Source organism: Ceratotherium simum, chromosome 5 (assembly GCF_057802395.1).
Source record: "Ceratotherium simum simum isolate JZ-2026a chromosome 5, ASM5780239v1, whole genome shotgun sequence".
NCBI lineage: Eukaryota > Metazoa > Chordata > Mammalia > Perissodactyla > Rhinocerotidae > Ceratotherium > Ceratotherium simum.
This window is the reverse complement of record NC_141904.1, coordinates 47,629,038-47,653,191: the sequence shown is the minus strand read 5'-3', so window position 1 is coordinate 47,653,191 and position 24,154 is coordinate 47,629,038. Positions and strand designations below refer to the sequence as shown.

Sequence of the window (24,154 nt, the reverse complement as noted above, 5' to 3'; positions counted from 1 at the left end):
TTTCTCCCCAAACCCCCCAGTACATAGTTGTATATCCTAGTTGTAGGTCCCTCTAGTTCTTCTATGTGGGATGCCGCCCCAGCATGGCTTGATGAGCCATGAGTAGGTCCGTGCCCAGGATCCAAACCGGCGAACCCCGGAACGTGTGACCTTAACTGCTGTGCCACCGGGCTGACCCCTACAAATGGGAAATTCTTAACCAGAATTTCTTGACTGGTCTCTTACATGTGAATCACTTCTCTCTCTGGTATTGCCCACCTGCATAAGCCCAGCGTTTTTTTGTTTTTTTGTTTTTTTTTTGGTGGGGCATTTCTTTTATTTACTTATTTATTTATTTATTTTTGTGTGTGAGGAAGATCAGCCCTGAGCTAACATCCATGCCAATCCTCCTCTTTTTGCTGAGGAAGACCGGCTCTGAGCTAACATCTATTGCCAATCCTCCTCCTTTTTTTTTTCCCCCAAAGCCCCAGTAGATAGTTGTATGTCACAGTTGCACATCCTTCTAGTTGCTGTATGTGGGACGCGGCCTCAGCATGGCGAGAGAAGCAGTGCGTTGGTGCGCGCCCGGGATCCGAACCCGGGCCGCCAGTAGCAGAGCGCGCGCACTTAACCGCTAAGCCATGGGGCCGGCCCAGCCCAGCCTTTATTGAGATCTCCAACTGGTATTTTACATATCAGTCCCTAGGTAGGCAATGGGGACAGTGATGAACAGAACAGACGTGGTCCCTAGCCTTCATGGCACTTACATTCTGGAAGGGAAGAGAGACAACGATAGATAACAAACGAGATGATTACAGACTGTGATTTTTCCTAAGAAGGAAATAAATGGGCCAAGAGATGGTGTGAGCTGGACAGTATTTCAAACAGGTGGTCTGAATTTTGTGGACTGAATTTTGAAGGAGAAGAATGAACTAGTTATTGGAATTGCTGGAAGGTCTGTCCAGGCAGAGGCAACAGAAAGTGCAAAGGCCCTAAGGTAAGATAAGAGCAGAAAGAGGCCTGTGGTTGGAATGGAGAGGACAGTGATCAGACGTGAGCTTGGAGGAGCGGGTAGGGGCCAGGTCACCTAAGGCCTTGTAGGCCACGGCAAGGAGCTTAGATTTTCTTCAAAGAGCAACAGAACCCTACTGAGGGTTTAATGTGGAGCCCTGTGTGATCTGATTTACACTTGAAAGATCACTGGTAGCTATGGAGAATGGATTGGAGAGGGGTGTAGATGGCGAAGTTGGAAAATCACTCCAAGAGCTATTTTAGTAAGTCCGAGGGAGAGATGATGGCAGCATGGACTTGGAGATAGATGGAGAGAAACAGGCGGCTTTGAGTTATAGTTGGAGTGAGAGAGTTGCCAAGACTTGCTTACGCACTGAATGCATAGCTGAAGGAAGGAGAGGGATGAAATGCTTGACTTACTGAGTGGATGCTGTGGTATTTTCTGAGATGGGGAAAACTGGGGATGGAACTAGTCTGCAGAGCATAAATCAAGAGCTGTTTGACCATATTAAATTTGAGGTGTCTATGAATCAGGTGGGAATATCCAGTAGTTGGTTGAACATATGAATCTGGAACTTGGAGAATGGTCTGGGCTAGAGATATATATTTGGGAGTCACCAGCATAGCGATGTTATTTAAAGCCACAAGTCTAAACGCCATTGCCCCGGGTAAGCGTGTACATGGAGCAGAGGGCTCAGGATCAAGGCCTACAAAAATTTCAACATATGTTCAGACAGGGCCACAAATTCTTCTCCATCTATCCCATTGAGGATGGGGTCTGTGTCCTCTCCTCCTGAACCTGAGTGGGCTTGTAACTGCTTCAACCAATAGAATATGGCAGAAGAAACACCATTTGACATCCGAGACTAGCTCATAAAAGGCCACCTGGTTTGCTGGAACACTCGCTCTGGCAGCCCTGAGCTGCCATGTATGAAGTCCAATTGAGGCTTCCATGCTGCAAAGCCACGTGGAGGTGCTCCAGCTCATAGGACCAGATGAGCTCACCTTCCAGCCATCCTTGTAAGGTACCAGACCAGCGTGAACCAGACAGACCAGCCCGTCTGTCAACTGAATACCACTGAGTGACTTCCATCAGTGTCACTTGGAACAGAAGAATCACCGTGCTGAGCCATGCCCTAGTTCCTGACTCACAACATGGTGAGATTACTTTCCAGAAATAGATAACCAGAACAGGGATAAAGCAGAGAAGAGAGAGCAACAGGGAATGAAGCTGAGAATAAAGTTGGACAAAACCCAGGAGAATGTGTGCTCCCAGAAGCTCAGAGGAGAGAACATCTTAAATTCTCTTCAACATGTCCTACAACCTGTACTTTCTACTTTTCCTAACCTCAGAATCTATGATTAAGCCCAACTCTAATAGGAGCTTAATTTAGGACATAAAATGTCACATGATATTTTAACGGACGATTCTTTAGCTTTGTACAGCTAGAATAATAAACAGGCAAGAGGCACACATCACTGAAAATGGTGAATGAAGATGAACAGCTGGACTTTGGCTAAAACAAACAAACAAACAAAATTTCATGCTCAGAATAATCTATCAAGGGCAGTGCTAAGAACAAACAGTCCATCTAACTAGTTCTCCTGGGACCAGGGCATTCACTATAATAATTAAACATGTCACAACTCCTTAATAATTGCACCACTCCCCCTCAGTGAAATCCCATTCATGGAGCCTCTGCACAACATCCAGCACAGAGGATGAGAGTGGACATCAAGGAAGAGCTCCCCCCTACATATCCCCCTGGATCTCTCAGCAGGTGTGTGCATGGATCTCAGGGAATTTCCACAGGATGACAATCAAAGAATTTATAGTTAAGAGACCGTCAGGTTCAACTCAACTGAGGTTCAAATAGATTACAGCCCACGTTTTCCAGTTCCGATGCTGGAGTGCTCATTCCCATGCTAGTCTTATCCCAAGTAAATTCCATAGGAGACTGGTCCTGTGAGATGCTCTAGGAATAAAAAATTCCATAGATCAAAAAGTTTGGGTGCTGCCGCATTACGTATACCCCCTCTAGGAAAGTCAAACCTCTGACGCCTCCTACAGTTTAGACAACTCTTTGACTTTGTTTAATGCAATGTTTCCAAACAGTTCTCACCACAGAGCCTTGTCAAAAGACAACTATGAATATAGAGGAGAACTCATTTTACCCCAAAACACACTCAGAAAATGCTTCGCCTAACAGAGTGAGGAGATCACAGCAGAGCCAGGGCCATCCTGCAAGACGTGGCTGCGTGAGGAACAGTTCTCAGCAGTGAAGACACCCAAGCCAATGGGACAGAAGAGAAAGCCCGAAACACACACCAGGGGAGGGGAACTTGATGTGTGACAGTGGTGGCACCACAGGTCAGAAGGGAGGGCTTCAGCAAGGTTCTCAGCAACCCATTAACCATGTGAGAAAAAAGAAAAGTGGACTCTGTGAGATGATGTCATACACTGCCCCCCAGTGTACGACACTGCCTCAATTACTGCAAGTTTGGCCACACAACTTGCTTTGACCAATGAAACGTGAACAGAAGAGACCGTCACTTGCAAGCGGAAACGTCTCCCTTTTCTTTCTGCCAGGACACCTGGCAATGTTCCAGGGCCCCAGAAGGCAGACGTCATGTAGCACGTCATGTAGCAGAGCTGCAGTCAACCCTTCAAGGATATAGAGAATCACAGAGAGAAATCAGCCTTTTCTTTTTTTTTAAAAGCTGTTTAGATTTGGGGAGCATTTGTTACCACAGCATAATCTGACCTTTCTTGATTGATACAGACCTTTTCCTTATTCCAAAGTCAATCCTGGATGGAAAAAAGACCTAAAAGTGAAAAAGCAAAACTACGTAAAAATGTGTCTCTTGGAGTTGAGGCACAAATGGTGCTAGGAAAATATTAGTAAATTCAACACCTTTGAAATTATACACTTCTTTTATCAAAAGTCACGACAAGAAAGTGAAAAGACAAGCCAAAAACTGGGAGAAGATACTTGTAGACATATAACCAACAAGAATTAGTCTCCAGAATATAAAGAATTTCAACAAATCAATAAAGACAGTCTAATAGAAACATGCAAAGGACCTCAACAGGCACAGAACAGGAAACACAGATGACCAACAAAAAAATTATGAAAAGATGCTCAATCTCATTAGTGATCAGAAAAATGCCAGAATGAGACACCATTTATACCTACCGGATTAAAAACTTAGGAAGTCTGACAATGCCAAGCATTGGTGATAATGTGGAACTGCTAGAAATGTAAATGGCACAACAATTTAGAAAACAATTTCATGTTATCTTGTATATTGCAGGCTCATAATTATCTACCACTTGGCACACACGAGGGAGAAACTTCCCCATGGGAGCTGGAAGAAGTGGAGAATGCTCGCAGCAGCACTGAGTGCAGGAGTTAACAATGGAAAACAACCCAAACGTCCCTTAGTGTTAGACCAGACAAGAAGTGAATTGCGATGCAGTCATCAATAAATCTAAATGCATACATATATTTTAATACATTCATTCAATGTAAACAACAGTTAACAGAATGGATGGAAGGAAATTTTTTCCTTCACAGAAATGTGAAGGAAAAAAAAAAAGTAAAACGTGGTAATTCCTCTGGGAAGATGCAGGGATGGCACTGGGAAGGAGAACATGGCTTCCAAGGTGCAGGTTCTGTTCTCCCCAACAGCTCCAGGGCCCAAAAGCCTAAGAGCAAGCAGTGAGGCTTCAGGTAGAGCGGTACTGAGCTCCTACAGCGAGGCACCCTTCCCAGCACACTTCTTCCAGAGAGGGCAGGTAGCCTGAGTTGGTGATGGATAAAGCTGCATGGCCCGGGGGACTCGGAGCTGCCCTGGACAGGGAGTTTGTTGCATATTTGCTGTCTGTCTTCTCTTCCACCACTCCTGCTCCTGCTTCCTCTTCTTCCCTCTCCCTTCACACGTGAGCGAGCAGGTTTCTGATGATTCTAGCCCCCGGCCTTTAGCCACACAACTGATGTCAAGTGGAGCAGAGATGAGTGATACCTATTAGGCCCTGCCCAAATTGCAGATTTTTGTGGGCGAAACAAATGTTATCATTGTTCTATGCACTTTTGGGGCTGATTTGCTACGCATTAGATGGCCAGAACACCTGGGTCCTAGCATAACCCCACCTCCTGCAGAAGGCCCGATTCCCTCCAGCACTAGCTCTGAATCACGCCTTCGGATTTTTCTCTTACTGGTTGTGTAGCAGACTTCTAAGATGGCCCCCAGAGATCCCCATGTCTTGGTATTCATGCCCCCAGTGTAATCCCCACCTCCCCTTGAATGAGCTGAATCTAGTGACTCATTTCTAATGCACAGAATATGGCAAAAGTGATGAGATGACATTTCTGAGATTAGGTTATAAAAGCATATGACTCCCATCTTGCTGGCTTTGATGAACCAAGCTGCCATGCTGGAGAGGCCCATGTGGCAAGGACAGTAATATTTTTAAGATTTATCATAATTTATTTGTATTAGGATCATTTCTCCTGACATCAGGAATCTGAGGCAAGCTGGAGGAAAAACCCAAAAACCCTTATTTGTTTAAGCCACTTCCTCCAACGACACCCCTCCCCACCACATATACCCCTTCATTTCTCCTTTCCCTCTTATTTGGCCTTTGGGTTTGTCACGTTCAGCCAACTCTGATCCTAACAGAAAAAGTAAGTCCTACCCCCTCAGGACTGATGAATCTGCATCAAATGACTTTGGGGATCATCCCCACCACTAACCCTCTCCCCAACTCCCACTCCTGGGCACTGAATCCTGAATGGGACAAAGTTTTTCATTTTGTAGCTACAAATAAAAGACTCAGAGCACAAATAGGTGACTTAGGTAACATACTGACTAAATCTCATTCATAGTAAAGTACAATCAGGGCATCAGAAGCATAGTTTATCTTTTTTTCTCCCCCATGGAGAGAAGGAGTTAGAGATCACCAGGCACAGAACACTTATTAGTGTACCAGAGGGAAGGACAGAAGGTCATGTGGAGGGAGTGGTGGCAGAGAATTACCGAAAAGTCCTTCACAGGAAGACTCTGGGCCAGCTCATCTTGGCCAGTATGTGCTGTGTGTGGTTACGTGCAGAGAACCAATAGGAGGGACGAGCACGATGCAGTCCAAGGCAGTTTTGCATGGCTCATGAAGGGGAGTATATATCCCAGATGCCATTTCCAAGGAATTCCATCTCACTTCCCAAATGTGTGACATGCCTGGAACTACCTATTCTTCCCCTAGCTGCCAAGGCATTTACATCAGCACTTCCCTCAGGCCCAGTGACACCTTCCTGTGGTCTGGTAGAACATTTTATTTTTTTTTATTTTTGTGAGGAAGACTGGCCCTGGGCTAACATGCGTGCCCATCTTCCTCTACTTTATTTTTTATTTATTTATTTTTTGTGAGGAAGATCAGCCCTGTGCTAACATCTGCCAATCCTCCTCTTTTTGCTGAGGAAGACCGGCCCTGGGCTAACATCCGCGCCCATCTTCCTCTACTTTATATGGGACGCTGCCACAGCATGGCATGACAAGCAGTGCGTTGGTGTGCACCCGGGGTTCCTAACCCCAGGCTGCTGCAGCGGAGCACATGCACTTAACCGCTATGCCATGCACTTAACCGCTATGCCACCGGCCAGCCCCGATCTTCCTCTACTTTATATGGGACGCCGCCACAGCGTGGCGTGACAAGCGGTGCGTCAGTGCACGCCCAGGATCTGAACCGACAAACCCCGGCCGCCACAGTGGAGTGCGTGCACTTAACCGCTACGCCACCGGGCCGGCCCTGGGAGAACATTTTCTAATAAGCAATACTGCCCCACTTTTCAGTTAAGACCTATGTCATTTTGAAAAACAAATTACAGTGTGGAGGTGGGCGGACAGGGGACATCTTTTTATAGACATCACACTTTACTGAATATTTCCCTGGTTTTATCTATAACTAAAAAATAATGATAAGGGAGCTGGCCCGGTGGCTCAAGCAGTTAAGTGCGCGTGCTCTGCTGCAGCGGCCCAGGGTTCGCCGGTTCGGATTCCAGGCGCGCACCAATGTACTGCTTGGCAGGCCATGCTGTGGTGGCGTCCCATATAAAGTGGAGGAAGATGGGCACGGATGTTAGCCCAGGGCCAGTCTTCCTCAGCAAAAAAAAAGAGGAGGATTGGCAGATGTTAGCACAGGGCTGATCTCCTCACACACACAAAATAAATAATTATAAGGATAAACAAAATTTCTTAAGTGATCGTAACTGGAAAGGAGGATTTCAGAAGCTATTAATATTCTTGCTTACTTGTATTGCCTAATTTTTTTGTAATGACCATGCATTGCTTTTCATGATTTTTAAAACTCTAAAAAAGAACACCCCTTTCAAGACAAAGTACAGGAATTACACCAACAGTTTTAGAAAAGAATATGACATTTTATTTTCACTTATGAATGTAAAGTACATGAATTTAGAAATAAAATCATTGCAGGGTTCTGAAATATTGATACTTTAAGATCTAACACACCAACATAGTCCATTCACTGCAAAACAGCACATCCGCAGTTCAGATTTGGTCTTTGTTGTAGTCGTTGAAATAAGTTCTTAATGTGAAATGCCCAGTAGCATGAGTAATATAATTCAGCAGACATGAACTAAGTTTCAATATTTCATCTTTGGAACAAATTATGCTTATTTACATGTTAAGAACAGGTAGTTCTAATTACTTACCCTATTGTGAGTTTTAATGGCTGATTTCAAGCTACAGAGGGTTTTCCAGCTATTATTTCCTTTAGAGTTTCTAAAAGCAACAACTCTTATTAATGATAAAAAATAATGTTGAAAAAAAGGTAATGTTAAAATAAAGGCGCTTTTAGAGATATTTAAGGACAACATAAGGTATTACTATTGAAAAAAACTGTACATATTTTCAAGCACAACACCAATATTGTAGCAGTATTTAATTGAACTCTTTTAAAATAGTGGCAATTATACTACCTTACATCTCTACTATTTAAACCTCATAATTACAATTTGAATATACAGTCCGACTTATAATTAGAACTATGCACAGCTTCTAAAGCATATCTCTCAGGTTTGTTTTTGCACATAAATTAAAGTTTAAGTTGGTCCTTGATTTGGAGAACTATAACTACTACCTGGAAGCACTACATTTTAAACACACTTATTGATAGCTAACAAAAACCTTTACCGAGTGAAGAGCATCAACAGCACCACGTGTGGAAAAGCAGCTGCTGCCTCCAAGTGCAGCACCAAATCTAGCACAGGACCCTCTCCAGGCCTGCACGGCTCCATGAATGACCCCAAGGACACCAAAACGTCCAGGAGGAAGGAGCTGACCAACCAAGGGTGTTTTCCACACTGGGGCAATCCCTAAAACAGAGGAGGCTTTGGACCGTTAGCATTAGAGATAGGCTTTACATTCTTTGATTTCATTTATACCTTTTAAAAAAGATAAAGTATATCTAAACTTTTCCATCACACTTAAACTGCTGGTCCCACTGCAGCAGTTCTAGCTGACTGAACTCATAAGGCAGCCCAACTGAAACCTCAGAAGAACACCGCCTCCCACTCTCCTCTTCCCAACTGTGAAATCACAGACTTACATCCAACTTCTTGATGTCTATAAAAGACTTGCATTTGATCAACAGAGTAGAGTTAGCTTATTATTAAACTTTTAAGAAAAGTCCAAAGATGTGTGGAAATGTATGCTTGAAAGACAGCAAGTGTTTCTACAATGACAATAAAGAAACTGAGCTAGAAAAATAATTTTACTGTTTAAATAAGGAAAGAAGCTAGATTTTTTAAATATATTACTTCTTCTGCAACCACTGATTAAATGGACAATGAATAGATTCCTTCCATTCTGTGAGCTGAACTCAGATTACATTTTAATTCTAGAATAGCTTCAAATTATAAATATAACTGTCCCAATAGTAAAGAGATCATCAAGGCAGTAACATCAGATCAACTCTAAGTCATGACCCTCACATAGAACACAAGATATGCTTTGGAAAAAGGCTTTAAAAAGACCTCGGGCTGATGTGGAAAGCGGGTCAGTAAAGACTCCAGTTCTGCATAATGGAATCTTCCAAGCCAAGCCGCTTTCCACAGACACAAATTCAGTCTATCTTTTCTTTTTGGACCAATCTGGGAGCATCAACAAAATCTTTGCCATTGTAAAGAATAATAAAAAATGTTCCGATGCTTGCAACTCCCCAGAAGAGCACATAGGCCAATGTTTCTGTCCAAGTGTCACCTGTTGATATAAAAAAACAAAGAGTTGGTAAACAGAAGTCATTTTATTGATACCAGATCCAGCTTTCAGCCTTTTAGCACATCTTGACAACATTCAAGTTTACTAGCACGTCTGGAGGAAAAATACAAGAACCTCTCAATTAAGGTTTAAACCAGTAGTTCTCAAACTCTGGCTAGCATCAGAATCCTCTTCAGGGCTTGATCAAGCATCAATAGCTGGGCCCAACCCCAGAGTTGCTGATTCAGCAGGTCTGCGGTGGGGCCCAAGAATCTGCATTTCTAACAAATTCCCAGATAACGCTAAGGCTACTGGTCCAGAGGCCACACTCTGAGAACAACTTGATGAAACTACTTCATGTTATATCATACAAACAATAATTATTACTTTTAGATTATATACTTTAACATTACAAGAAACTATTACTAATAGTTTAGTTCATAGTCCTATCTATGACAGATATTAGCTACTATAAAAATGCCTACACAAATAGTAACTTTGCAAAATATACATGCTTCAGAAAAGTTATGTATTAAAGTCAAGTGTATAAAACAAAACTCAATAGCATTTTAATAACACATATAACACAACTCTCCTGACATGCATTTTTTTCAAAGTCTAGAGTTCTTAAAGGTTAGCAGCAGGCAAGTGGGAAAAGATCTATTTCGTTCTCCTGGAATAGTTGAACCCAGTGTCGCTTCTCTCCTGCAACAGTACTGGCCTCATCTGTAGAGAGGGAAATGTGCAGAGGCCAGGAAGAGGGCACGTCAGAAAGAAATCAGGTCTAGACTCTCTCCTAAGAAGCTGTTAGAGATCATGCTGCATTTACTTCCTATGCTCTTGAAAACCAAAGTAGAGGCTAGAAATCAGACATTATCATATCTAAATATTACAAAGCTCATTATTTTAATAATTTAATTAATTTATTTATTTAGTTTCCCCCAAAGCCCCAGTAGATAGTTGTATGCCATAGCTGCACATCCTTCTAGTTGCTGTATGTGGGACACGGCCTCAGCATGGCCAGAGAAGCGGTGCGACGGCGCGCGCCCAGGATCTGAACCTGGGCCACCAGCAGCAGAGTGCGTGTACTTAACCGCTAAGCCACAGGGCCGGCCCACAAAGCTCATTATTTTACAACAATTAACTGATATAAGATGTTACCATCCACAGCATCTAATCTCTTTTTACTCAAAAACACATCCGAATTTGCATAATTAATAATTTTCACAGCTCTGAGTTTTAAAATTCTTCTTGGGCGAAGAAGAAAGGCAGCTCCTCACAAGCCCCTCCAGGACACCCCGTAAAGGAATCGTCCAACTGTTCAGGCTGAGCTCTTGGCCTGGACTTTCCTGCCTCTCACAGGGAAATGTGAGTATACAGTCAAGAAAACACTAAACATATCAAAAGAACAAAACTAATTAATTCAACAGTGGAGTGGCTCCCAGAAAATGGCATCCACTGGGTGGTGTTTTAAAGAAAGAAGTCAGAGGATCTAGGGAGTGAACAGACCAGCGTGGGCCTCTGAGGAATCTTGAGAAGCACAGGATGGCTGGTCCTGTCCTCCTCCTTCGTGCCCCAAACCTGACACAAGACCCACAGCCATGCCGCACAGTGATTCCCGTGCTCTAGAGCCCTCAGCCTGTTTTGTACTGTGAGCTAAGTATGGTGCCAACATTTTTAAAGAGCTATAAAAAAACAAACAAATAATGTGCAACAGAGACCATACGTAATTTGCAAAGTCTAAAATACTTATTCTCTGGCTCTTTACAGAAAAAGTTTGCTACCCCCTGCTCTAGTAACAACAGGGTGGCTCCTTCCCCTATGTCGTGACTGTCTACAGTGCTGAACACCGAGGGGATGACAGAAACGAGCAGGTACTGAGCCTCCCTCAAGAAGCAGGCTGAAGTAGTATGGGGGTGGCGGTGGAGTAAGAGTCCTTAATTCAGCAACATTTTGCTGAGGGCTTACTATGTCCCAGACACTGGAAATAAAACAGTGAGTAAGACACAGTCAGTCTCTGCCCTCAAAAAGTTGCTGAACCAGTGAGAAAGACAAACGAGTACGCAAATCATTACCACACACTGGGTATGTCGGGGACACCAAAGAGGTCCACCACCTCTGAAAAAGAAATCCCTAGGTGCTTACGGAGTTAAAAGAGGAAAGCGCTGTAAGAGAGGTGCATGACACGCTATGGAAATCAGAAACGGGGAGAGGACATGTAGGAGAACAAAGGGACACTTGGTGAGACAGGAGCATCTGAATGGTGCCCTGAGGATGGGCGGAATCACACAGGCAGAGAAATGTCAGCCCAAGAAATTCAGGACAGAGGATGAAGACTGGAGGGTGCCTCTTCTTCCAGAGTGCCTAAGGCTGCACCTCAAAAGTATAATACGACCAAGTCACAGACTCAAATTCCCAGAGCTGAATGGTATTTAATGGAGACACTTGAATCTTAAATTCTTATTAAATTAGTAACCGGAAAATACTGAGAGAAAAAAAAGAAAACCAGTAAAGACCTTGTTAGCTCAGGTTCTTATGCAATTCTGCTCTCAATCTATTAAAATTTAATGATAAGTAAGGTATTAATCTATTAACAACATTTATTTGTCCAATAATAGGTGGCTGGTTAAATAAACTAAACATCCATAAATGGAATACTTTGCAGCCATTAAAAATAAAGACCATGGGAAAATGTTTATATTGCTCAGCAAAAAAAAACAGATTACAAAAAAGATGTATAATATCTCACTGTTGGAAAAAATCACACACACTTATAAAGATTAAAACATCAAAATGTTAAGAGTAGTTAGCTTATCTCTGGAAGGCAGAATGATAAATAATATTTTCTTCTTTTTTGCCTAACTATATTTTCTATTATTACTATGAATTACTTTGGTAATAAGAAAAACATATTTGAAAAATCTTAAGTGAAAAAAAGAACATTTACCCAGCTACTGAGTATATATTTTTCCTCCTGTCACATCTGACTAACTTCTTCTGCCCTCTTTACTCATTAAATTTAACAGGGAAACATCAAGTGTTGAGCAGACTCAAAAATTCAAGATGTTGTACAAGAAAGTTCAACATTTTAAGAAATGAATGTAAGAATGTGAAATCAGAGCAGACTTACCAGCCATAAGCAAACAGATAATGCACATTGAAAAGGCAACAACCATGATAATAGGCAACTGGAAAAGAAAATGGGAAGAGAAACCATCATTTAAGAATGCTAATCAATGGTTGCAAAATCAGTTGTGAATGCTTTCCTTGAAAAAGAATAAAACTCTTCTGCAATCTAATATACAAAATGTCTTTTTTCAACAACACATCATTATTTAGAGGTTCAATCACAACTGCCCAATCCTTAGAGTGGTTAAGTTTTAAGATCTGAAGCAGCATGGCTTTGCTCCAAACCAAGGAGTGCTAAGTGGAAGGAGACCCCAGGACACTGGACCCCACTTCCATTCAAGGACACTCTTCCCACTGGAAGGAGCCCCCAGAGACGGTCTCGGAAAGTCTTATGAACAGAGGAGTCAAAAAGGAGAGAAGTGTCAAGAACATACTTTGCCTTCCATGTTAAAGTTTGCCTCTGGTAAATCCCTCAACACAAGGGGAGTGGACTCTTTCTGAAATGAGAAACCTTCCACATTCCCATTTGTGTTCTCACATAAAAAGGATGGGAGAGAGTGAAGTTCGAAAGTAAATAAATGCTCCAAAGTTATTTCACTCTTCTCCCTGATCTTCTCCTGGGGGAAACAAGTATTTATACTCCATTTAGAACAACATACAATATTTTAAATCAAGGGGAGTTGGACCATCTATAACTTCAGACACAATGCTTTTAACAACTTGAAAAAAATAAACGTTTCTTACAGCCAGGAACTTCAAATCTCTTGGAACACTTAAAGGACTATGAGATTCTAATTCATCCACTGAATAGTTTCCAAGAAATAAGTCTATTGAATCCTAGAAAAGAAAGAAGAAAATTAGTAATGCCCCAAATGAGATGTGATTATGTTACTGAAGAACAGTGCAAAGTTACAGCCACCTAATGACCAAAAATAAACATCAAATACAAACTTACTTGTCTAAATCCATCAGAAAAGTTGTTCTTGTAATATCGTATTAGTGAGTTCCAGCCATCCATTAAAAGTCCCAACTGAGTTCTCTTCCCGGTTCTGGTTAAAAGAGGTTAAGTTTTGACTTACATATTTGCATATTAAATTCTCACACTGTTTTATGGCCAATAACTATGTGGTATGCAGATAAGTGAGTTACAAAGATTGTTAAAATCATCCCTGAAAATATAAAGAAAACACCTCACTGGGCCGGCCCCGTGGCTTGGCGGTTGAGTGCACGCGCTCCACTACTGGCGGCCCGGATTTGGATCCCAGGCGCGCACCGACGCACCATTTCTCTGGCCATGCTGAGGCCGCGTCCCACATACAGCAACTAGAAGGATATGCAACTATGACATACAACTGTCTACTGGGGCTTTGGGGAAAAAAAAGGAGGAGGATTGGCAATAGATGTTAGCTCCGAGCCGGTCTTCCTCAGCAAAAAGAGGAGGATTGGCACAGATGTTAGCTCAGGGCTGATCTTCCTTACAAAAAAAAAAAAAAAAAGAAAGAAAACACCTCACAAAAGAAACCACTAGCAGGTCCAAGAAATATGTATTCTCTTTCTAAAATATTACCGAAGTAAGGACAGAGAGGAAAAACACTCAGTTCCAGTTGCAAAGACAAGAAATTTAAGAAGAGAATCACACAGCCCAGGTTAAGTGGGCTAAAACAGCAAAAAGATTAGAAACCTTATTTTGCTCCCAGGATATCCATATAGCAGAAAAAGACCCCACGGCATCTGTAACATACTCAAAATGTTCTAACCTCTCACTACCCAGTGTGGTCCTTGAAAGCAGCATCAGCATCACCTGGGTGCTTTTTAGAGGCGCAGAATCTCAGGCTTGGCCCCAGACCTGCTCAATCTGCCTGGGGTGATTCAGGTACACAGTAAATTTTGAGAAGAATGGAAGGGCTGTGGTTCTCAACCTGCACTGTGCATCAGAATCACCCAAGGAGACTAAGAACCCCCCAATGCCGGGGCCTCACCTCCCAGCAATCCTCACTTGACTGGTCTGAAATGATGCCCAGGCGCTGGTGTTTGCTGCTGTTGCTGCTGAATGGAAGCTGCCCAAGTGACTCTACGATGCACCACAGCTGTAAACCACTGGTCTGGAATGCTATTTTATTTTATTTTTCATTATTAGTATTGTTTTGGTGAGGAAGACTGTCCCTGAGCTAACATCTGTGCCAATCTTCCTCTATTTTGTATGTGGGTCGTCACCACAGCATGGCTTGACGAGTGGTGTAGGTCCAGGCCTGGGATCCAAACCTGCGAACCCCAGGCCACTGAAGCGGAGCACACGAACTTAACCACTGCGCCACCGGGCCAGCCCCTGGAATGCTATTTTAAAAGCATGGCTTGCCTGGTAAAGTCAGTCTTCAAGGCACCAGTTCCCGCATACTGTTTGGCACAAGCATTTGCGTTGTCAGCCCAGGCTGTGAAAAAAAGTAAAAATCAGCTGATAATGATTAAAATGACAATCAGAGATCTAAAGACAAAATATTCATTTGTTTCAAAATCTGAGTAACTTTGCCCTACTGAAGAAATTACCTACCATTTTTGTAAATCTTCTCAAATTCATCTTGTTCTTCAAGCTTTTGTCCCACATGCAAAACTCCTAGTCTCTGGAATAAGAACCAGACCCATGTTGATGTGTCATAAGATTTCAGCACACATGATTTAGGAAGAAAAAGTAGATAGTCCCCAAATCATATCCCATGGTTCCTGGGTGCTGGCCGCAGGTGGGAGATGCATTCCTTGTATACTGGGGGTCCCAGCTCACCACAGCCCTCTCCTGCCCACACGAGGCTGCAAAGCCTCTCTGAGGGCCCCTTTCCCCGCAGCCCCCACTCTCCTGTGAGCCCAGCACCCCAGGAACAGTGGCAGGACTGTCTGTACTCAAGGAGAGGGGCAGAAGGGGAAGGAAAAGGGCAGAAGTGAAAGCTGCTGCAGGATTCTAGCCATGACTCCTCCTTCCCTGCCACCCCTAAGCCTCCACTAGCTTCACCCCTCAACCTGCCTCACAGTTCACCATCCCCAGACTTCCTCGCCCCCAAACTAACTCCCTTTCCCAGGGGCCCTTCGAGAATAGGATGAGTACTACTACATATCTACTGCCCCCTAAGCTACACATATGCACAGCCCTTTGCATATAGTCTCAGAAGATTCCTGGGCATCCTGAATCCCCCACTGAACTCCCCTTTGGGGTTCAGTGACCACAGATTAGGAACTCCCGCCTTGGCCTTTGTTTCGGACCCTCAACCCTCTCAGAACCACCATCTTTACTGCTCACCTCAGACGACACCAGACTAGCTCTGCCTCAGAATGGGGCACTCCCACCCTCAGACACAGCACAGCAGCCACCCTCAGTGACCTTCAGCTGGGTAAAAACTGCCCTCCTTGGAGGCAGAAAAGCACACTGGAGTCCCCACTCTAGCCGGCACTGATGCTAGAGAGGTTCTTGCCCAAAGACTCTCCAAAGGTTGGTTAGGTTTGATAATACTATATTCAGCATATAGAATAGTTAGATATAGATTACAGAACCTAGTTAAATAGGTTTTTGTTAATTAACAACCTTGGAAACAACCATTCCTAATACTGTGTCTATTGAAAATATTTACACTCTGAAGTAAACCCAGCAGCTTGACAAGGACTCAGTACAAAACAAAGCAGAGAGTGCTCAAACAGGGAAACTGCTCCTTTGGCATGTGCTACTTTAGGATACCAGGACAATTCATTCTAAAGGAGGTATTTTACCTCCATAATTCCTTCCTGGATACATAAAATTGTCATAAACAAAGCTGAATGCTTACTAATTATTTAGGCAGGAAACCATTTGGGATGCATTTTGTTTGCCTCTCACAACAAATGCCAATGTGACCTGGAAATCTGGGCTCTACATATAAATATATATATATATATTTTTTTTGATGAGGAAGATCAGTCCTGAGCTAACATCCATGCCCATCTTCCTCTCCTTTATATGGGACGCCACCACAGCACGGCCTGACAAGCAGTGTCGGTGCGCGCCCGGGATCCGAACCCGGGCCGCCAGCAGCGGAGTGCGCGCACTTAACCGCTACACCATGGGGCCGGCCCCTGGGCTCTACATATTTTTAATCCCAAGTATAAACAGAAGAAAACATTTATATCTATTTTTCTTAAGAGTACAATCTTAGTGGTAAAGCAAAGCTGTGTCACAACTTTTTACCTGGGAGTTAATAACCCTTGCCAGTAAAAAAAGAGATGCAAATGAAAACAACCTTGAAGTACTACTTCGTACTATTAAAACAGAAAAAACAGTTTTAAATAAAAATTCTAACACTGGCAAGAGTTCAATGAAATGAATTCACTTATCACTGCTGGCTGGTGTCAGTGTAAACGGGCATGACCCTCCTGGAAAGTAACATATATATTCTCTTTAACCCAGTTAATTCTACTTCTAGGAATTAATCCAAAGGAAATAATTCAAGTTAATAATAATGAACTCAAATATATTCTCTATAGTGTTATTTATAAGCCAAAAACGTAGCAACCTAAATGGCTTAGTAAATTATAGTACAACAATGCAACTCTTAAATACTATGATTACGTATAACGCTAGAGGAAAATGGCAAAATCAAAAATTATGCATACATATACTAACCATGGTTATGGAAAATCAGCACAGTCATGGATGGTAAGACCCAAAAAGAAAGAGCTGGGTTAGAGTAGGGGCAATCTGAATGGGTTTGTTTTTTTTTTTCCCCCCAGTGAGGAAGATTAGCCCTGAGCTAACATCTGTTGCCAATCCTCCTCTTTTTCCTGAGGAAGATTGGCCCTGGGCTAACATCCGTGCCCATCTTCCTCTACTTGATATGTGGGACACCGCCACAGCATGGCTTGACAAGCAGTGTGTAGGTCCGCGTCCAGGATCTGAACCTGCAAACCCCGGGCTGCCAAAGCGGAGCATATGAACCCAACCACTATGCCACCGGGCTGGCCCCTTGTTACTGGTTTTTAAAGATGAAGTTTCTTTAATTTTTTGTTATATTGTTTATTTAAGAAAAGAAAAGAAGAATTTGTACCTGAAGCTGGGCCTGAAGCGAACGACGAGCTAACAGACTCTGGATCACGTTGGTTCTATCTAGACAATCCATGCAATTGCTGCGGAACACACCTTCCTGGTTTGTCACCACCTTGCCAACAGGGTCCACTAGAAAATAACTAAAACACATTTGTATAAACACTCATACCAAAAATCATTCAAATCTACTAAGGACATATCTCTTATAACAGGGGTCTTGTATCAGTAATATTAAAACTGGTAAATGCATGGTCCAGGTATATTTGATTACCATAAACCAAAAAAAAGAAGTTTGGGAGGCAACACAGCCTCCCACCCAAAAAACAACTGTAGTATCAGAGGTCATTTCACCCAAGAGATGTGAAAAAGTAGAGCTGGGAGCATTGTAAAGGTTGCTATGGACGTCAACCAAGTTTCCCTAAGGCCAGAGGAGGACTTCCCGTGACATAATTATTCCACCTATGTCCCATATATCAGAACTTCTCAAAGCATGGTTGCTGTATTATCTGTATCAGAATTCCCTGAGTTTTCTGTTAAAAATGAAGGTACTTGGCCTTGAGATAAACTGAGTAGAATCTCTGAAGCAAGGGTTGGATGTTGCACAGTAAAAACATTTTTAAATCCTTTCTTAAAATGGGTAACATATGTAAATAGTACAAAATTTATCAGGTACAATAGGGTAATATTTGAAAAATCAGTTTCCCTTTCTCCCCTTAACCTCCCAGACGTCTGCACTGGAGCCAGCCGTGGTTACCAGTTCCTACGTTTCCTTCATTTTTAACAATCTCCTCAGATAACTATGAACTTGAAAATTTGACAACATACAGAGTGGCAGTGAAGAAGAGCATGGACTCCAGCAGCAAACAACTGGTTGCCAGCCTTAGCTCCTTAGGCAACCTACTAGCTGAATAACTTTAATTAACCTAACCTCTCAGAGCTTAAGTTTTTTTACCCACAAAGTGGAGGTGACAGCACCACCATTAGGCTGCTCTAAGATTTAAATGAGATAATGCATAATACACATAAAGTACTTGGCAGAGTGTATGGGACAGAACATACAGTGAATAATAGATAATATTAATTTTATTGTAGTTATTCCCCAAAATCATAAAAAGGGGGGAAATGTAATATATTCACCAAAGGCTAAATAAAAATCATGACCTTAAAATAAGGGCCTAAAAGACTATGTTTAGACTAAAAATCTACATGAGGTTCTTATAGAACTAGTGAGGATCGTTTAGAGTTGGTGTATATACACGTGTGCATGAGTGCATGTGGGTGTTGGCACCCCATTAGTACTTATAAAATAAATACTAGGTAACTTATAAATATTATTTCTTAGGGCCGGCCCTGTGGCTTAGCGGTTAAGTACGTGCGCTCCGCTGCTGGCGGCCCGGGTTCGGATCCCGGGCGCGCACTGACGCACCACTTCTCCGGCCATGCTGAGGCCGTGTCCCACATACAGCAACTGGAAGGATGTGCAGCTAAGACATACAACTATCTACTGGGGCTTTGGGGGGGGAAGAGGGGGAATAAATAAATAAATAAATCTTTTAAAATATATATATGTTATTTCTTAAACTATACAATAAGTCTATGAGGTAGATACTATTATCTCTACTTTACAAATGGAGAAACCAAGGTTTGAAGATAACTAACTTGCCCCGGGTCACATGGCTAATAAGAGACAAACGGAGATATCACCATGAGATGTGTCAGACCCCAAAGCCCAGATTCTTTCCACTTCCCCAAAAACTCCTAGGAAAAAACGTCCAGAGAGGTTGGTCATCTGAAAGTCACTGGTGAAAGCTCTACTGTCCCTGTGGAACATAGTGTGTGGCAATGGACACAGATTCTGGTGTCAATCCCTCCTTCTGCCACTCTTGTATGGCAGCAATTAACGGTGAACCCAAGGAACCAACCCCTCTGACAATGTGCCAGGCCCAGCCAATGATGATAGAAGTCAATCCCCTTCAGTAGCTATGCTCATGACAAAACCTCAGAGAAAAAGCAGATTTAACTAATGGTAGGCTGATTACTTAATATGTATAAAAATATATTGTAAAAAACTGAGCAAATGTCTATAGGAGAAGTTTTACTGTGTTACTGTGTAACTAAAATTAAAAAGTGCATTTGGCTTGCCAGAGTTACAACCACACACAGGCAGAACATAATGATAGAATGGTTTATAGATTCCTTCTTCTGGCTTTAAAATAAGTAAAGACTAACATATGCATAGAGTATAGTAAACCTGTGAATCAATATGGTAAATAACACAGTAAACACACAGAAAGTACCATAAAGATATTCAGATCCTTTGATCCATTAATCCTGCTCTCAAGAATCTATTTTAGGAACTTATTACAGAAGTAATAATACATATATCCAGAGTGACTCACTGCAGCACTTTCATCATAGGAAGAGAGAAGGAAAAAACTAGATGCTCAATGTGAAGGAGAACATTTAATTGAAACTGTATTATATCAGAACGGAATAGAGAAAAGCAATTAAACACTATCACAACAAAGACTAGGTAGGCTAATGTTTATCTGTTTCATGAAAACAACTGAAAATAAAACAGTTGTAAACTAACTTTAATTATGTAAATATTTGTAAATATATAGAAGATAATTCATGAAAATACCTGGCTTTGAGTCATTAAGAATTTTAACATATTTTTAAATAATCAAGTCACATCTTTCCAATAAAAAAAAAACCTAAAAATAATAGTATAAACAAGTGCTGTCAACCCAGTGAACTGTATTTGTAAGTCTGCTAGATAATGCAAAATAAATATGATTAATATATACACATACCTCTTCCCTCAACCTCCAGAGGGAAATAATATAGCTTACCTTAATTCATCTTGTATTTCTGCTACCTGATCCAATAAAATACTTAGTCGATCCCATCTCATATTTTTACATTCCTTATGGAAGTCAAAGGCAAAATATCTACCAAAAGAAATTCAGAAACCGACCAGATTATTCATTTTCCTTCTATTAATAATACCTTCATAAGCCGATTTTTCTTCTCTATATCAGAGCATACATATTTCTTGGCAACAGTAGAGCCTCCTTCACTCTGAATTTACCACTACACACACACACACACACTCACTCACACTCTCTCTTCTATCTACACGTTCTTCTAGAGGCCCTCAGATAGGAATAGAGAGGAGGCCCAGGAAAATGTTAGAGAAGTGAGCTCAAGTCCAGCAGTCAGGTATGAATATAAAGCAGCCTGGTCCAATTGACTGTCTAGCATATATTTATTCTCTACCCCCATGTGCAAAGAATAAAAAAAATAGAATTTTTATTGTTTTTCAAATTAGTTAATATGTTCAAAATGGTCAAACTTGATTCAGTCCAAGGATTAGATTGAATGTCTGTTGTGTACTAGGGGTTGTGAGAAAAAAAGAAGTAAGATGGTCCCCCTCTGGTTCACTTTATCAATATCTATATACATTGCACATACACGTGGCAGAGAGAATTTTCTTGTTGGTCAATCTGTAATGAGTTGTTTTCAGTTATTTAATATTTAAGAGGCACAAATCTCAAAGTTAAAACATGTCTAACAATAAAGATGTCCTATCATGAGCTGAAAAATGTTGCCTCTTAAGAGGGGGAAAAAAATCATGAACCAATTCCTGAAAGCCAAGGGAGGAAGAAAGAATGCAGAGAACCTGAACATCATGGATACACGAAGATTCTCATATATTCCACTTCTGTCCAACTTCCTACTCAGGGAGCAAGTCAAGTCATAAAGCAGGAGGACTGAAGGACATTACACTCTCGTCTACATAGTAAAATTCAGATGAGGCATCTGCTCTCATGCGACTCCCTTGGCTCCAACAGACCAAGGGGCATCAATAGAGTGTGGGCTTCTAAGCAGGTGGAGAGGGGCTCCTACCACCTCAATGGCTACCTCAGGTGAGAATGGTAGCCTTAGAAATTAGGACAAAAATAGAGGTTAGCCAACTGAGAGGCTAGATGTTGGGAAGACTGGGAGCGGGAGGAAGCATTTTCAAAGACAGCTCCAATGAAAGTGGCAGTGTGACAGTTATTTTTGGAGTGTTCTGACCAGAATAGTTCTAGACTTGAAGAATTTAAGTAGCTCACTAGCACCTAAACACATTTGGATTCTTAAGCTCATATCCTTCTAAAATCACATTTGTATCTTCTAAGAATGAGTTACATAGTTATATTTTGATAATTATTTTAAATATATTATTTTACTTCTTAAGCTTATATCCTTCTAAAATCACATTTATATCTTCTAAGAATGAGTTACATAGTTATATTTTGATAATAAATTATTTTAAATATATTATTTTACTTCTGAACCCAATAGTCAAGCAGTTCTACTTCTTTCAAAGTTCGAGGAAGAAACCCTTAGAAGCATATCTCATTTTTTCACCCAGTTTCCAAAAGACTAACTTTCCATTGCTAATGTGTCCCACCATTCCTCAGAAGTGCAACCATACGACTTTTCTCTTTCTGGTCATTCCCCAATCCATCAACTTAATTTATTTAATTTACTCAAAGTAACAATGGTTAAAAAACTAAAAAGTGAATCAGTCCAATAGATATCTGAAAGATGACAATAAATCTACCATTTGATTTCACTTTAACCAACAAACTGATTTTTTCCCCTGCCAGAATATATATTTATTAAGTAAAAAAAAAATTCAAATACACTTTTTAACAGGCTCCTCTGTCTGGTGGTCTTCAGAGCTCACAGAAGGGAAATAACAATAGCTCTGGGGTGTTCACTCTTTAGCACTGAGTGCCCTCCAAGTCCCCTGGAACACCAAGGACACAACTTCAGACTCTCACTTATGCCTCAAGTTCTCAAAGTTACCTGCTGCTACAAACTCAAGACAAGTCTAGAGGTAAGCACAGCTATGGAAACCCTCGGGGGCAGAGGGTCTTTCTTAAACAGGGGTGTACAGAGAGGTCAGCAAACTTTCTCCAGAATATACAGGCCAGACTCCAAACCCAGAGATTCTGATTTTTCAGGTCTGAGGCATATTCTGAGTAAGTTCCTGAGGATTGTGAGGCACATCCTAGTTAGGAATCCCTTCTCTGAGTCCTCCAAAGTGTGTATGGGCAGGTTCCACTGTGAGAAGGTGGAAATGTTCATGGAGTGAGGGTCTGATGAATTTGCTAGAGCTTTTGAGTTGGACAAAACACACAAATTCTTCCTCAAAGGTTCATTATAATCATTCTATTTTTGTGTATGTTTAAAATTTTCCATAGGTTAAAAAAATTTCTCCCAAAATAACCCAGTACCATTTCTTTGGAAAGTTTCCCCCCAGTGCCTGTGGCCACTTCCTACCACAGTACACCCCCACCTCCCGCCGCAGCTTCCTGCTGCAGAAAGCTCCAAATGGGCTGACTCATTACCTTGCACCTTTACATAGAGCAATTGTTGATGTTTTAGATCCCCCTCTTCTGACAAGGCTGCACAAAATTTGCAATTATTGCCTGGTGACTTATAGGAGAGGCAAAGCTGCACCAGACAAGGCCACCACGCAAGAGTAAATCGCTCCAGCTCACATGGTGATCGAGACCACAGAGACACATCAAACAATCAAGAGGAACTGAAACTCGTGACCTAATAGCCACAGCGACACAAAGCCTCAAGGAGGGGATTTTAATCAACGACTAAACTTTTACAAAATTCAAATTAAAACTGACTGTTCTGAAGTTATTCAGCAATATAAATTATGCCAGAGAAAATTTCAAGCCAACAAAGTTATGTTTTGATCTAGTATTGAAAACAGACAAATAAGCCGAAATGTAACGTCTAGCGAGATCTATGTACTTGTGTATATATGTTAAGTGCATGTCTAATCTGAAAAGACCCGCAACAGACTTCCAGGGAGGTACCTGATCATTCCACTCGCCAAGGAAGACACCATTGTTGCAAACGCCTGCTCAAGTGGCTTCTCCGAGCCCTTCTGGTTAACCTGTAAAAAATTAAAAACACCATAGTTTTAAGTTTATTTAAAAGGAGAGAGCAAGATCAGCAAAAGGATAGACTAGGAAGCTCCAAGCTCTTGTTCCCTTACAAAACCAACAGAAAACCAGAAGCTGTCTGAACCAACTTTGTAGAAGCTCTGGAAAACAAAGGTTTACAGCAACCAAGCAAATGCCCAACCCAAGAAAAAGCCATCTTCAAAATTGTAGGGCAGTTTTGTCGCATTTTTCCTTGCCCTTGCCCCCACCCCAACCCGGTGCAGTGCCCTCTTAGTCTTAAGCAGTGGCGACCCAGTTCTCAGTTTCCTTCCTCAAACTGGAGGGAGAAGACTAGACCTTATTTGCAAATTACTGTGTATGTTTTGTTCTGACCTGAAGGACTGACTCATTTGTCTCTGTTTTGCATAACTCTCAACACAGGCAGGAAAAGTGGACACTGCTCCTAAAAGCTACGAGAGGACTACAAACCAACAGATGCATAGGGCAAGAGATTTCATGTGGAGACATAAAATAGACCACTTAAAGCCTGCATAAGCAGTTGGGGTGATACTCTTTGGGAAATTAGGACATTCAAAAGCAGCCAGGTACAAGGAGAATTTCAGAAAGCCACACACAACCCCAGGCAAGATGCATGCTCAGAAAAGTCCTGAGAAGACCTCAAGCCTTCACCTCAGGCTGATCCCTAGGGGTTGTTCTCTGTTTTTTATTTGTTTTT

The 24,154-nt window shown here is 41.8% G+C and overlaps 1 protein-coding gene across 1 annotated transcript in view; it reads right to left on the bottom strand.

Annotated features, from left to right (window-relative positions):
• Positions 1–7,406: 7,406 nt before the first annotated feature.
• The window catches only part of SACM1L (SAC1 like phosphatidylinositide phosphatase), a 70,818-nt gene continuing 54,070 nt past the window's right edge, over positions 7,407–24,154 (bottom strand). Inside the window, exons 12-20 of the mRNA XM_004419600.3 lie at positions 23,350–23,429; positions 20,311–20,409; positions 17,457–17,595; positions 14,945–15,014; positions 14,753–14,825; positions 13,352–13,445; positions 13,141–13,233; positions 12,398–12,455; positions 7,407–9,270 (exon numbers count right to left, since the gene is read on the bottom strand). Of these exons, the coding sequence (XP_004419657.1) occupies positions 9,134–9,270; positions 12,398–12,455; positions 13,141–13,233; positions 13,352–13,445; positions 14,753–14,825; positions 14,945–15,014; positions 17,457–17,595; positions 20,311–20,409; positions 23,350–23,429 (843 nt within the window). The 3' untranslated portion in view covers positions 7,407–9,133. The remainder of the gene's footprint in view (positions 9,271–12,397; positions 12,456–13,140; positions 13,234–13,351; positions 13,446–14,752; positions 14,826–14,944; positions 15,015–17,456; positions 17,596–20,310; positions 20,410–23,349; positions 23,430–24,154) is intronic.